Here is a 15,759-nt window from a genome sequence, read left to right as displayed (position 1 = left end):
GGACGAACCCTCTTGCGTCACGTTAATCGATTCACAGTGAGTACAATTAATTGTAATTAAGTGTCACCGGTGTACCGAGAAGAAGTTTCTCATCGCCGCGAAACGATGATGTCATTAGACGCAACAACACCGTTTTTCCAAGGTAAAAGTTTCCCTTTTCCATATAATTTTTCAGAATTTTTGTGTATAACTTTATAAAAAATTTCTCAGCTTGCAAAATTTCTAAGAATTCTCATCCTATAATTTCTAATCAGATCTTATTAAAAAATCTGAAAATCCGAAAAATCTGAAAAGTTTAAAGTATTTTATTTATTTGCAGGATGTGCAAAGTTTGAAAGCCATTAAAATATTTCGGGATTCGCGAAATGTGAAAAATTCCAAGAAAAGCTGTAGACTTTCTCAGTATTTCTGAAAGGCGTTCCAATTCGCGTTAAAATTCTGAGAAAAATTCCCACCGGAATCGCTTTTAGCAATATTGTTTTACGCTTTGTAGAGGGAAGAGGCAGTGGAGAAGAACCCTCGATACGAGCCAACAAACATTAACAATGCCTTTCTCGAAAATTAATCGGGATCGAAGAATTCCGATTTCTCGCGAAGCCGTGTCTCCGAAGTGACGCCCATTAATTAAGCCGTCGACCTACATCGTTCTTAATCCGTATCTTCGGAATCGACCGATATCGTGCACTGATTATTAATCGCTCCTCACCGTGTAATTACTCCGAGAGCGTCCTCGTCACCTGTCCCAGGCGAGAAAACCCGCTTAAAACATTGCACATCCGTCACTTCCGCGAGGAAAAATGATTCCGTCCGAAGATTTTCATTTCTTAGAGAAGAGTTGTTATTACTTTTTAGACTGATTATCCTGCGGGAAATATAAAAGACACTTTTAAAAAACAAAATTCGTACAAACATGTAAGTGAGATAAATGGCCCCGTATATCCGGCACTTGTACGGAGACTTAAATTTGAATGATTTTTTACCATATTAAAAATTTAATTGTAATCTTTAAATACATAAAGATATTTACAAAGTAGTTTATTTTAAAAAATTATAAAATTTAACATTTAAAGCATGAATTTGTTACAAAATTAGATTAAAGTTTGTATTTTGACGTTGTTAAAATTTTTGTAAAAAATTAAAGATTACGTATTTGTTAAAAGTAATTTTTTATATTTATTTTATAAACAATATAAAAATATGCATTAATAGGATTGCTTTTAACATTGATTCATTTAGACGTTTGACAAGTTTTTATTATTTTTAAAATAATTTCAAAGTATTTTATACTTTTGTGCCAACAGTTGCGTTTTAAATTTCATATTTCAATTAATTATATAATTAAATCACCTTATATCGTGAATCTTTACAAAAATTCAACAATCTTGGCGTACTATATCGCAACGTGTCCGGTTTTACCGGGTCATTTACCTTTATATATTAAAATACATGACATATAAAGTATATATATGAAGACACATACATACGCACACATGTATACATCGAAATGTACGGCGTACAAAATTATAAATAGAATTCTCTCGTGACACCTGACGCGGAGAGATTGTAGATCGTTCGAAGTGGGTTCAACGAATTTTCTATTTGAAGACAAAAATCGTCGGGCGTCCGTTTTACAAAGTGGCGCGGAAGGGTGGCTCGAAGTTGCGGCCGATTTTCCAATCGCGCCCCCGAAATTATTGGCCTCATCCTCGCGAACTTCTCCAAGCTGTGCTGTCTTTAAGCAAGATATATATTCGTCGATATCTGTGTGGCCGTTTTGGAGGAAAGTTTGTAACAAAAAGACGCGAGACCGCGGGTTAATAGGACGATCGTCTTATTGATCGTCCTCGAGGCGTTTCCACACAGCTACCTAGGTAGGATATCGCGTGATCGCTCGCGGTTTCTTTGAACTTCTTTCCCTTCGTCTAATGACAGTTTCCCGCTTATTTCTCCGCGCGAGGAGCAGAATATATAGGGTGACCCACATAAACCACAGTTGCAGTTTAATATCTCGAGAGGGACGGGATCGGCTTTAATAGTTCGCGGTCTCAAATTTCTTAAGTTTTAAAGGTTCTTCAATCTATATCAAGACAAGTCCCCTCCGGCTTCCCTAAATAGGGAAAACTTAGAAATTTCAAGTATCGTATTTATATACATATAACCAATCGGTTTTCGTAATCTATTATGATGAGTAGCTCCTGAAAACATATTTTTTCCTAAAATTGTTTCTTCAAAGTTATATAAAAACATGAAGTTCAGAATGTATTTCTTTTGTTGTTCTATTATATAAATTTGATAGATTGTTCTACTTTATTGTGTTTGAATATCAGTGTAAAATTTCAGCGCAAATATTCATCTCTTCAGTCACTATTTTGACACTGATTTGAAGGCCTCCAAAACCTAAAAGAAATTTGAGATCAGAATGATTGAAATTGATCGTGACAGTTTTCGAGATAGGAAAACTCCGGAAGAGGGATTTAAGCTGTAATATGTGGGCCACTCTGTACATTCGCATCAACGGCGCACTACACCATACGCTTCGACTCGGTCGATTTCCGAAAATTTTCCCTTGAGATTCCAATAACTCAGCGTCGTTCATGCGTGCATGATAAGATAACATCAAAATCGTATTCATTATTCACGCTGATAAGAAAAAAATAGTAATAAATTTTAACAAATGAAACGTAGGTAAATAAAGCCTGAAAATTTATATTAAAAAAATTCCTAGAAAAAGAGAGAGAGAGAGAGAGAGAGAGAGAGAGAGAAAAGTCATATAAAACTGTAAAAGCGCATATTTGTCCTTTAGAAGGGATGGACAGTGGTTCCCATTAAAAATTAATATATTTCAGAACTAATAAAAGTTACGAGAAAGACTCGATTTATTCCTCACATCATATTGCTATTTACGCATATGTTAAATTGCCAGTAATCTTATTTTCTGACTATCAATGATCTTGTTGCTCAATTCCCGTATTTCAGAGGATTTATCCCAGAAGGCCGAATAAACAACGTTCTCTCTTTCTCTATTCTCTTCTCTCCTTTCTACCGATATCATTAAAACAACAATTGCCAATCGTTAATCACGATTGTTATCGGCATGTCGCCACAGTGGACGCTTTAAATTTTACGACGCAACATTCAGGAGAGAAGAAGAAAAAAGGGAGACAAAGGCAGAGGAAATAAAAATCGAAGATTCCATTTCAATGTCGTTCGCGATCGGTCGCGAGCCGATTTCCGACGGCGCATTCACTCGCAAGCGTCCTTTTCTGCGTCGCAAGGTTGTGCGTCGCGGTGCAGCGTTTTTAATCTCACGCGTGCGCGCGACGAACGCGTTGCACAAGACGCTTCCAGAAACATTTCGCTACTTTTCGCGGCAGGCAGACAGAGGCGAGCGAGTAAGCCGCCGTTCAACTCGCCGCGCACACACGTGCCACGTTGAATGTCAGGAAGAAACTTATCGGAAAAGATGAAACATGAGAGAAAGAAGAGACAAAATGGGAAGTGCAGGTGCGTAGGGGAACCCCCGGCGCCCTCTTCCATTCGAACTAGACACTCCGCTGAACAACGCGCCGCGCATGCGCCCGGACCAGAGCCTTAACTAACTTTTCGTATGCCCTAGGCAGTGGCATTTTAACTCTCTCGGGACTCTTTAACTTTCTCGGAGGGAGAAATAATACCCAGACGGCACAGAAAATTTATCATAAATATTCATAAATATTTTACAAATTTATTTTCAAAAAATATTTTTTAAAGATTTATATATAATTATTTTTCATAAACCATTTAAAAATGATACAAAAATTATTATCAACAATTATAGAAAGTATAGAATATATTTCTAAAATGTACTGAAAAATATTTATGGTATATGAACTCGAAATATTTTTTATATTCTTTCATAATAATAGTATAAATATTTATTTTAAATATTTTCATAAATATTTATCATAAATATTTTTCCTTCTTATAAATATTTTGTGTTATCTGGTAATAAAACAAATACGATATAACAAAACGTGTAAATTATTTATAAATAATTATTGGGTATACAAGAAACTTGCAATATCATTCACGCGCATTAATGATTAACATCTTCAACAATAATATATTTTTAAATTAAAGAAAGATTGAATTATCGTTCTCATCCGTAGTCGATCTTAAATTATTCTTAATTAATTCTAAACTTGTTAAAACTTCGCGTTGCTTGAAATTTCCGAAAATGTTTCCGTCTAAAACGAGATAAATATATATTCGGGCGTTGAGAAGAGAAAAAGCAAAGATGTCAAATGCAGAAAGTCCAACCGACGCAAAAACAGATTTATAATCGAACAAATAATCGCGTAGCCACGGCCCTGGGACGCCCGGCCCGTCGCACGACGCCGTGCGGCAAGCGCAAGAGAGACAGACGCAAACAACGCGAGGGGAAAGCGAGATTCGCAGAATATTCCGATCGGAGCGTGAAAACGACGCCTGGTACCGATCGCCGACGATGCGACGCCCCGACGTCCCCTAGGAGTTGACGTCCGTCGAGAGAGAGAGATAGAAAAACGGGGGGGGGCGGGGGGGAAAAGGAGGAAGAAAACCCGGGAGTGTGCGAGGTGTGCGTCAAAGGCGTGCGACAAAATGTGATCGCCTCGTCGGGGCCGCCTTTCCATCCCATCGTCGTGACAGCAACGCTCAACGGACAGCGGACGCGGTCGACCGCGTGCAGTTTCTCTTCCACCACGTTCGCGACGGAGGTCGCCCGAGGCCGAGGCATGAACGGGCAGGTGCGATCGTCGCGGGAGAGGTTAGGTGGGTGAACGCGCGCGCGCACACACACACGCCTGCTGTTTACGTCTCGATCCCGCTCCCTTCCTCCGCCTCGCCCGCGACAGACGGCTAGCTGTCAATGGACCGCGACGTGGCGACGGTTTTTCCGACTCTCCCGTGTTTTTTTTTTCCTTTTGTCACCGTATTTTCCGCTCGACCCTTTTTTTTCTGTCTGCCGCTCTCTCTAACCTCCTTTCGATTGTGCTTGACGCCGTTCATTCGTCTCGTTTCTTCGGCTCGAGTTTGACACGCTGTGTGTCTGTGACAGCGCGAGGCCTAGTTTTCATTATCTCTCTTACTCTCTCTCGCTCTCTCTCTCTCTCTCTCTCTCTCTACGTGGAAAACGATCGAAGCGCAGTCTGCTTTGCCTGTGGCAAAATTGGATAGATGAAACGTTGCACGATGTGTAGATAGTGATGCCTATTGTCTGTTCACAGTCGCGTGATAAGACGGACGATGGACAGTAAAAAAAAGAAAACATTTACGATACACAGTTAAAAAACAATTTTTCTTAAGACATTAAATTATATCATTTTTTGTCTTCGTCTTTTAAACACTTAAAATGTTTTAGTTTTAAAAGGTGTTTAGAGTCAAAACGCATAAGAATAAAATCTTTGTATTTTAAATCTGAATACATTTAAATTTAAGCTAACACGTTTTTAAATGTTTGAGAAATAGAGATAAAAATGAAACATTTTAATATCTTAAAATTAAGCATTTCTTTTGGTAAATAAAAAAACACTTTGTATTTGTGCATTAAAGAAGAATGTTTGATAAGATATTAAAATGTTTTTATTTTCGTCCCCGTTTTTTTAAAACTTTAAAATGTTTCAGTCTTAAATGTTTTAAAAACACTTAAGATCTTAAAATTAAATACTTCTTTTTTTTGTAAAAAGAATATTTTGTATTCATGCATTAAAAAAGAATGTTTGATAACACATTAAAATATTTTACTTCTGTTTTTCAAACACTTAAAATGTTTGAATTTAAAATTAAAAACTGATGTCTTTAACAGATTTAGAACTTTTAATCAAAAGGAATTTATTTTTGTATTCCTTTCAAATACAAAAGGAATTTCTTTTCTATGAGAATTTGCAGCAAAAAGAATTTTAATTTAATTTAAGTAGATTACATTAATTTATGAATAATTTAAAATAATCTTTAAAAAATTCACAACGATGTTTATAACACCTAAAAAGTATAATAATTAAATCCTTAGTAAAAAAATCGAACCGACACCTACCCCTCTTCCTTCTATGTAAAAGAATCATGATTATTCCTTTGCTTTTCTGTTATTTTCCCCGCTCCTCTCTCAACGAAGCAAACGTTAATGTTTAAAAGACAATTAATAGTTAATAACAAATATTGTAACGTGGAATTGTGTTTTTTCCTTTTGAAAACTAGAGGCTTTCGTCTCTTATGTTAGCTGTTATTATCGCCGTTTTGTTAACCGTATGTCAATTTGGATAGTCGATTGAGCACACTAAATAAACCTAACGTTGTGTCAGGCGCGCACACACAGTCGAGATAAAGAAGGCGAGGAATGCATCGGCGGCGTCGGCGTCGTGACCCCTCTTAATTTGTTTACCTTGATGATTTATGTGTTAAAACAGCCCCCCGCGGACGATAACAGGTGCTAATCTCTCGCGATTCCGTGAAGCCGCTCCTCGCAGTCGATCGGAACATGCCGAGCGGAGCGTCAGGTGTTCGGGAGCTCGGCGGAACAATACGGACGCGATAATCTTATAATAAAACAACGTGGAAAAGAAAAATAATATCTTTAAGTAAGAAAAAGAGTATCATTTTTAAGATATTAAAATTGTTTAATTGTGTCTCTAATTTTTAAATATAAAAAAATATTCCAGTATTAAATTGCATTTACATTTTAGGCGGTACTATCTAATCTAGAGCTCGAGAAAGTGATCTATTTTTGAAGAAGTTTTTAAAGGAAACCGCTGCATTTTTCCATGCTCATACATTTTCTACAAGTATCTATATTTAGTAAATATCTACAAATTGTTATACTTTTATATACACGCAAAAGTTAAAATCGATAGTTTCGATAGTTTTCATCGTGTCAGTCGACTTGAAAAATGTGTTGGTTTTTTTCAATTTACGTAACACAGAAGCTAATAAATATTTAGCCATATCAGAATTTGTAGACGTTTACTAAATGTGTGAAAAAGTAAAGAAAATATGTGCAGCAGTTTTTTTGTAATGCCCAAAAATAAACTTTATCGCGCTCTAGACTGAAATAGCCCCTTATGAAGCAATTAAATATTTGTTTTAAACGTCTTGATGTTTTAAATCTAAATATTGTTTGAGACTAAATCATTTTTAAATATTTAAAGAAACGAAAACACACATGACACTTTAATACTTTAAAATTAAATGCTTCTTTTTTTTAGTGCTATCTGTTCTATGTTAAGTCACTCGCTTATAATGTATATGTAACATGCATATTATCCAGCTTGCACTAAAGCTTGCAAGGTACTTGATAGACCCGATTATTCAAATTGACACGCAGCTGATGAGAGCTGATAATAGTAGTTAACACATGTGAGACACGTGTAAATTCCCCTCTTAAAAGATGAAAGTAATTCTTGTTATTCGTTTAGAAATAAGGGGAAATAGTAGGGATAATTAAAGAATAGTTAACGGAAAATAAAAATGACAGAATTAGATAATTGATTAATTGATAAGAATAATATAAAAAACCAGCATCTATAAGGTAACATATCGTTTAATTCCAAGATAAAACTGTTTGAGCAGAGGATATCTTTGCAGGTGGTTTTGGTCCCGTGAACCTTGGAATATTTTCCGGGATGATCGCCACGGATCGTGTTCCTACCATCCAATCATTCAACTCGGATGCCGAGTTGGACGACACCATGGCCGTGACAGAGGTTGACAGCAAAGTCAAGACGAAATTGCTCTCTATGTGGAACAATGTTAAATATGGTATGTATATTGGACTCCTTGCAGTAAATAATTCCATATTTAAAGTTAAGTTTCAAGTTAGAAAAGTATTTTGTATATCGATCATATTCCTCTGCTGTGAATTATTACAGAATATTGCAGATTTCTTAGATTATTGTCTTTTTAGTAATGATTTAATGAATTTGTTGTGCATAATAGAATAGAAAGGATCATTTATTCCAGTTTATTTTTTTAACTTTTGTGCCAAAAGGTTGGACTGTGAAGATGAAGACGAACTTCTCCAAGGAATCTCCCGTGTGGTTGCTGGGTCAGTGTTATTTGAAGAAGTCGGAGTATCCCTTGGAGAGAGCGTCGGAAGCATTAGAACCAGTCGGAACGGGGAGCCAAGTCTCGTTGGCGATGGATGCCACGAATTTCGAGAATACCATAGAGGAATTCAAGAGGGATTTCATGTCGCGCCTTTGGTTAACATACAGACGAGAATTCCCGATCTTGAACGGCTCCACCTTTACCACGGATTGCGGTTGGGGCTGTATGCTACGCAGCGGGCAAATGATGCTGGCACAAGCGTTAGTTTGTCATTTCCTCGGACGAGGTAATTGCGATTCTTTTTCAAATTTACTTTGTCGGTGCTAGAAAGATTCGTTGATTCTCTGTTGAATTGTTAAGATTTCGAATGAAATGACTGATTTTCTTTTAAGGGGATCATAAACTGATGGAGAATACAGAATTAAAAACTCATTTACTTGTTTAAAGTAAACACACAAGAATAAATGGTAGAATGATGACATATCAAACTTGACATATCATACATTTAGATTTGTTTACACAATGAATCTTTTACTTCAACCTGTGATTTTCGCTGTGTCAATGAGCTAAGTGATAAATTTGTTTCCCGATTTTATATGCAGAGTGGAGATGGCGACCGGAACAATCGACTGACGAGAGCACTCATCGGATGATCATCAAATGGTTTGGCGATCAGCCAACACCGGAGTCCCCGTTCTCCATACACAAACTTGTGGCGCTCAGCGCTTCGACGGGGAAACGCGCGGGCGATTGGTACGGTCCTTCTTCGGTCGCGCATCTCTTATGTCAAGCTATGGAACGCGCCAGCGAAGATCCCAACAATAAGCTCAATCAGTTGGCGGTATACGTCGCTCAAGACTGTGCAGGTTAGTATCAGGTTAGTGAATCATTTTTTTATGTTGCATTGTTATATATAAACATATATAACAATGCGACATAAAAGAATGATTCACTTATCGAAAGTGGAAAAACATGCGACATTTGAATCTTTAATATGTACTTATTATAAAAAATTAATTTTAATTTTAATTAATTTTAATTAAAGAAATGTCTATTACCTAAATAGCAGTGAAAAATTAAATAACAATTCTGTTTCTGTGAAATAATATAAAGTTTCAAACAAATATATAACAGAAGCGTATTAATAACTTTTCTCATCAAGGAATAAAGATTTCTTCATTTAAAGTTTTACAATTTTCACTCTTTATTTATGTCCGTGCATGAATTAATAAATTTTTTTTTTCAGTGTACATGCGAGATGTCGAGAATGTCTGTTGCACTCCTGACGGTAGACGGAAGGCATTAATACTCTTAGTACCCCTGAGGCTCGGCGTTGAGAAGCTGAACCCTGCTTATGCACCCTGTTTGACAGCACTATTAGCATTAGACACCTGCATCGGCGTGATCGGTGGCCGTCCGCGACACTCGCTTTACTTTATCGGTTATCAGGACGATAAACTGATCCACTTAGATCCGCATTATTGTCAGGTATTATTTTTATATCTTTTAATTTTAAAAATGGATTTTATTTTAAAATATAGTTAAATAATAGTTAAATAATAGAATATAGTTAAATCACTCACTGACTCATTTTCTCATTCACTTCTTTAGGAGACTGTTGACGTCGAAGGAAACGAAAAATTCCCGTTGACAAGCTTCCACTGCACGTCGCCGCGAAAAATGTTGCTCTCGAAGATGGACCCCAGCTGTTGCGTAGGCTTCTACTTTCCTGACAAGGAGTCGCTCACCGACTTTATGGAAACAATTCAACGGGTAAGCGTATACACATTCTTTTAACACATTTTAAAGAGAATGCGACTCGTATAACAAATTAACACGTTCGACGCAGCGTCGATCCCTGGAGACACTGAACTTTACGTTTGGGCGGCGTCAATCCCTATGGACTGACATTATACTTTTTTTTTTAGCCGAAATGGATCCCTAGAGACCGACAGTATCAAACTTATAGATATATATATTTACACTTTTTTTAATGCATTGGCTGACCCCTCTTCTTTGGCTCTAAATGGAGAATGGAACAAAAGTGTCACCGCGTTGAACGCGTTATCTTCTGTTTAAATATTGTATGTCTTGGCATCCGCTGACTGTTCTCCGCCGACTGAACGAAAAACATAAAAATTCAAAATCGGCTGCGCGCAGAACATGTTAATCTAGTGAATCTTTAAGTTATATTTAAAAATTAAAAATAAAAGTGTATGTAATGTTGATTGCTGAAATGTATCATCAAAGAGATCAGATCGTAAATTTTTGAGACGTAAAGACGGTACGCTGGAAAATAAGTTAAAAATGTATAAATAAAGAAAAAAAAAATAAAAAATTCTATTTCGAGCAAAGTTAAGATGTCTTGTTTAACATTGCAGTTTGTAATACCTAACCAGAACATAGACTACCCGATGTTCCTTTTCTGCGAGGGAAGCGGAAAGGATTTGCAGCAAGGAATCGAAGTAGTCGAGGGTCTTCTGCCATCGCCAAGCCAGTTTGGTCACGAGAGTGTGGAAGACGATCTATTCGAGTGCGAGGAGTTCGAGTTGTTGCAGTAAGATAGGAAAAAAATAGGACAAAAGAAACAGACGACACGCGGGGATATGATACACGTGATTGCGTGCTCATCCGAACTACTCTCGCGAGAAATTATCTCTGCGTCTCTATCTGTTCGCTCAATACCTCGCGACAGTATACTTTTCGTACATCCGCTTTTCCAGATCGCATGTAGAAAAACGTAGAAAACCCGAATCGGATATATCTGGAAAGAATGAAGCATTCAGTATCGTAGCGGAGAGCGACGCATTCCTATCGATCTCAATGCGTATACGAAGACAAGCTTTGAATTGACTTTCAATGACCAGTTATTGTTATTTATTGATCTGTTCTTTTTAACTGAACTTTTTGCATAGTTTAACTTTTATCTTTTTCTCCCCGTAGAGGAAAAAGGAGAAAAAATGAACTGCAAGAAGTTTAGCTAAAAGACGAAACGGATCTTATGAGATAGGAAATAAGAAAGCAAAATTATTCCCGACTTTAGTACAAGTTATTCGATTAAGTTGATTCGTTCGTCTTTCCGATTGTTTAATATGTAATATATATGTGTGCACTTATGATAATGCACAACTTTTTTTATCTGGTTATATATAATCTCGAAATTCGTTAATAACTTTACATATCGGTTATTAGTGATAATTAACTTAATAACTTAATTTAAAATGACTTAATATTGCAGTAGTCTATTAGAAGCGAATATTTATTTTGATGTTACAACGAGATTTTTGTCAGTCTTGAAAATATCTTACGATGCGCGTTAAATTTCATTGTTGAATTAAAACTTAAAATTGTATTTTGCGAAATTCTCTTTGACTGTGTTGTTACGAAAAAACACTCGCGCGAATAAAAGCGCGATGATTCTCAAGTCTGATTCATTTAAAGAAAAAGTATGTTAAGACGTTTATTTATTTATTTATTTATTTATAATCAAATTACTCTTGAGTAATTTTTCTGCTTTGAAAAGGAAATAATGAAGGATTTGAAAAACGTGAACATGATATATACAGGGTGAAGTATCTAATGGTGTATGCGTCTAAATATTTATTTAGAAAATTCAATATCTGTGTATCTATTTATAGATATATGAATAAAAATATTTAAAAGCGTATATTTGAAAAAACAATAAGTTTTTCGAATATCAAAAATTACGTCCTTAAACGAGTCTATTTTCCTCGTTATACTCTAAGCTAAATTACTTCGTCTTAAATATTTTCATAAGAAACAATAAAAGCATTTACAATAAAGTAAAGTAGAATAGAGAGAATAGACTAGAATGAAAAATTAATTTTGCGCTTCAGAATTACTCGAGCGCTAAAAAGCAAGATTACGTGATATGTGCAAGATGACAAATAAGCCTAAAGTATTCTCTAAAGTATAATGTAGATTTAAAAATAGAAGAAAATTTAAAAAAAGAAAATTATATTATTAAAAAAATCATTTAGAGCACTCCTTTAGATGCCTCGCACTGTATATGTATGTATGCGTGTGTATATATGCATATGTATATGCGTATATTGTACTTATACTGTTGAATATGTACACAACATTGTTATATATCTCTCTTACAACTGTATAACGCTATAATACGCTCGAAATAAAATGAGAAATGTGTGATTACGTCATCCCGGAAAGTATCGCCCATTATATTATCATCGAATAATAATCCCTACTTTGTACTATACTTTGGCTAAGCGGCAGCAGCTATAGTAGCTCGTGCAAACGCTAAAAAAAAGATATAACGCGCGCACGATTCAATGTCTCTGAGTCGCTGTGAAATCTTGTATTATCTAGGTGCGTTCTGCATCGGGGAACGTGTACAAGCTTATTATTGCCGACGCGACGATATCACGTATTTGCAACCTAATGACATTCATGCTCTTGTGTGCGTTCGTGTGCGTGAGAGAGCGTCGCGCGCGAATCGCGTTATAGTACGTTGCATTCTCCCTGTCGTTGTCGCAAGATATAAAGAAAACAATTGTTACCGAACGTGCGTGCGCCTATTCTTGCCTATTACTCGAGATCGCGTGATGCGAGCGAATCACAAGCCTCAAGTAAGTCTAAACATATTTGTTCGTTTTAATCTTCTCACTGAAAAAAATTAGGCGCCTGGAATTTTATCTAATCTAATCCGACCCTCTCTATATATCTCTATATTTACTACTTAATTATCTACTTAATTTTTTAAGTAGGAATTGGTATAAATGTAATATCAAAAAATCTTTTCCTTTTAGATAAATCTCTAAGAGGAAAAGGAGTAATTTAAGCATATTTCTATTTAAGGATCCGATTGATCAGCGCAATTGTTTGATACGTATTTGAATAGATCTATCTAAAAATTTGATATCTAAAACTCAGCAGTATTGTGCCACGCAATCTCTGATCGTCGGCCACATTTCGTTGGTGGTGTTACCACGGAACTCCCTTAGTATTCCGATTTCGCGATAAAATTGCACAACCGGCTCGGTCTTTATTGCGTAATCCTGCAGCCTCTTCTGCACGACTTCCAGCTTGTCGTCCTTCCTCTGGGACAACGGCTCACCCGTAACGTCATCCTTACCCTGTAAGAAATTTATTAATTAGCGCCAAAACTTCTTGTAATTAATAATATTTTATAATTATAGATTAATAGATCAAAATACTGTACGCTCGGAAAAGAAGTGTTTAAGATATTAAAATGTTTTATTTCTGTCTTCGTTTTTCAAATATTTTAAAGCTATTGAAGTTTCAAACGTTTTAGTTTTATTAAACAAACATTTTTAAGTATTTAAAAAAACGGAACTAGAAAGAAATAAAATATTTTAATACCTTAAAATTAAATTTTACTGATAACTTCTTTTTCAAGCGTGCAGTGGATTCTATCGTGTTATAATTAATTATAATTTTTAATATTATATCGGATAATATATTCTATTATATACAATACTTTTTTAAATAATAACAAATCGTTAATTAGGAATTAATTAAGAATATATAGGCTCTCAGTTATATCCTCGGTCGCGCTCGTTTCTTCTGTCTCTTTTTCAATGCAATAGATATAAGTATACATTCGTTGCGTTGATTACCGGCACTCGTGGATCGTTGAAGCCGATGTTGTAGACCCTGCCGCTGGGCAGATGGACCCATCGGCTCTTGACTCGGTCCAGAATGACGTCGGTCGGCACCACGAGATTCAACACGAGATTGATTGGGTGCAGCCTTTGCAGTCGCTCCGCCTGCGTCAACGTCCTCGGGAATCCTGCCAAGATATTCGTTCGCGTTTATAGAAAAACACACACACACAGGTGGGTGGGTTCATGGCACGAGCGTTCAAGACGACGACCTTGGCCACGACGACGAGGTCGGAATCATTTCCTCTCTCCACTCACCGTCGAGCAGCCAATTCCCATCCGCCACCGAATCGATCTCGTTGCTGATCAGGGATATCATCGTGTCGTCCGGCACAAAGCTACCGCTGTCCATGTATTTCTTCACCTCCTTGCCCAGAACTGCGAACGAGACGAGTTTGTGCCTGAGAAACGTGCATTTTGCCAAATGAAATGGCACGTGTCTTCACGCGTTTTCGTTGAATTGCATTGTATAAACGCGAAAATGTCATTATATTAATGGTAAGTGTGTCGAGGGTGTGTTTCTAAAATTAGCAGCCCGACAAACTTACAAGCACCGATTGATGGATAGAAACAAACGCGGAAATTTAATTTGATGAAAATTCTATATTAATTAAAGCTTCAATGTTTATAACTCATATGTCATTGACTGCCAGATTAAATATTGAATTGATTACATGTAATATTTAAAAATATATAATTTAAAACGTAAATTATATAATTGTGTTCTAAATATATATGATACATTTAAAAGGTTATTTACAATATGTGATATGATCGACAGAGATAATGTCACCGAAACTATAGCAATTCAAGCGCGTTATCGCAGTTGTAAAAAAATTTTTCCAATATTGTACTTATCGAAGATAAGATTAGACGCGGGGAATTTATTTTGTCGAAATATAACGACATATAACAATTTCGACATGTTTTTAAAATTAGATTGATAACGCATCGGCAATCTTACAGATTATATAACGCGGACGAGCAATAAAAACACAAAGTTCGTCAAGGAAACCAATTATCGCGTCATCGAAGTCACGTGTCATCGAAATTAATGATAACACGCGTGAATCGACACAACGAGCTAGGTTAACGATAAAATCCCGATAACATATTACCAAAAAAAAAAAAGTAAAAGAAACTCGGAAATTTGTATGCAACAGAAGATATGACACGCGTTTCCGAAACATCAACAAAAAAGTCCAATACAAATCTTAATTCGTACATGAATTCAATAACAAAACAGGAAGCGACGGGGAAATCGAGAGAGCGGATCCAAAAAGGGAGAGTTTTGATGGGAAGAAGGGAAAGGGAGGGAGAAAAGGACGAGGGTCCGCATGTCGACGACGACGACGACGACGACGACGTACCAGTGTCGGCGGACACGTGGAGGCGCAGCCTGTCGCCGCTGGAGATGTGCGCGACGCCGAACTGCTGGACGATCCTGGAGGAGACGGTGCCCTTGCCGGAGGCCGGGGCGCCCAGGATAACGGCCCTGAGGGCCGTCGCGGCGGCGCGACACGTGGTGATCGCTACCATCGGAGGCGGTCTGCTAGGCGGCTGACGGCGAGTTCCGCAGGACGACGACGACGACGGCGACGACGACGACGACGACGACGACGACGAGCGTCCAAGTGGCCGCGGCGATCTCGCATCGCCCGCGTCGGACTCTACCCTCGGTCCCTACTACTGCCGTCGAACTTTGATACGCGCGAGCGACGATAAGGCCGCGGCGCGTGGCCTAATCGTCGCGGTTACCCGACGGCCGACGCGGCGCGCCGCGCCGCGCCGTGACGCGTCGTGACGCAACCGCGACGCGCCGTTTCGTAACGTCACGTCGGAGCCGCGCACGCCCGGTCGCGATGGATAGACGATTACGGACCGACGCGGAATTGAATTGACCCCCGCGCCGGTCCTTGGCGCTCGACGAACCGTTGAACCTTAATGATCGATTGAGATTTAAGAATGTTTTATGCCTGATGGTCTACGCTGTCTTTAAGGGAGTTCTGCTGCTAAATCAAGATGAACAGATTTT

The 15,759-nt window shown here is 37.5% G+C and overlaps 3 protein-coding genes across 8 annotated transcripts in view; 1 reads left to right on the top strand and 2 right to left on the bottom strand.

Annotated features, from left to right (window-relative positions):
* LOC105836062 (metabotropic glutamate receptor) overlaps window positions 1-3,681 on the bottom strand; it is a 38,461-nt gene extending 34,780 nt beyond the window's left edge. The window contains exons 1-2 of one of the 2 annotated variants that reach the window (XM_036286997.1): window positions 1,485-3,681; window positions 707-862 (exon numbers count right to left, since the gene is read on the bottom strand). The gene's annotated coding sequence lies outside the window, so the exon portion shown is untranslated. The remainder of the gene's footprint in view (window positions 1-706; window positions 863-1,484) is intronic. The other variant, XM_036286998.1, reaches the window with a different exon arrangement.
* LOC105836063 (cysteine protease ATG4D) lies at window positions 91-12,239 on the top strand. 4 transcript variants are annotated; one of them, XM_012679839.3, is made up of 7 exons: window positions 91-142; window positions 7,597-7,770; window positions 8,000-8,344; window positions 8,661-8,924; window positions 9,305-9,546; window positions 9,670-9,831; window positions 10,440-10,619. In XM_012679839.3, exons 1-7 carry the CDS (start codon window positions 106-108, stop codon window positions 10,617-10,619), a joined length of 1,404 nt encoding a protein of 467 aa, XP_012535293.1. In that variant the 5' UTR covers window positions 91-105. The 4 variants fall into 4 exon arrangements, with proteins under 4 accessions (XP_012535293.1, XP_012535295.1, XP_012535292.1 ...); XM_012679841.3 differs by lacking the exons at window positions 91-142; window positions 10,440-10,619 and adding exons at window positions 4,146-4,791; window positions 9,987-10,407; XM_012679838.2 differs by lacking the exon at window positions 91-142 and adding an exon at window positions 4,755-4,791 and having other exon boundaries at window positions 10,440-12,239.
* On the bottom strand, window positions 12,106-15,460 carry LOC105836064 (GTP:AMP phosphotransferase AK3, mitochondrial). 2 transcript variants are annotated; one of them, XM_012679842.3, is made up of 4 exons: window positions 15,095-15,460; window positions 13,983-14,102; window positions 13,680-13,852; window positions 12,106-13,175 (listed from the first exon to the last, which is right to left on the bottom strand). In XM_012679842.3, the coding sequence occupies exons 1-4, from the start codon at window positions 15,261-15,263 to the stop codon at window positions 12,969-12,971; spliced, it is 669 nt and encodes a 222-aa protein (XP_012535296.2). In that variant the 5' UTR covers window positions 15,264-15,460; the 3' UTR covers window positions 12,106-12,968. The 2 variants fall into 2 exon arrangements, with proteins under 2 accessions (XP_012535296.2, XP_036142897.1); XM_036287004.1 differs by having other exon boundaries at window positions 13,983-14,125; window positions 15,095-15,226.
* Window positions 15,461-15,759: the final 299 nt, after the last annotated feature.

The sequence above is a fragment of the Monomorium pharaonis genome, chromosome 5 (genome assembly GCF_013373865.1).
Source record: "Monomorium pharaonis isolate MP-MQ-018 chromosome 5, ASM1337386v2, whole genome shotgun sequence".
Classification (NCBI taxonomy): Eukaryota; Metazoa; Arthropoda; class Insecta; order Hymenoptera; family Formicidae; genus Monomorium; species Monomorium pharaonis.
The sequence above is the reverse complement of the archived record's forward strand: the minus strand, read 5'-3'. Positions and strand labels throughout refer to the sequence as shown.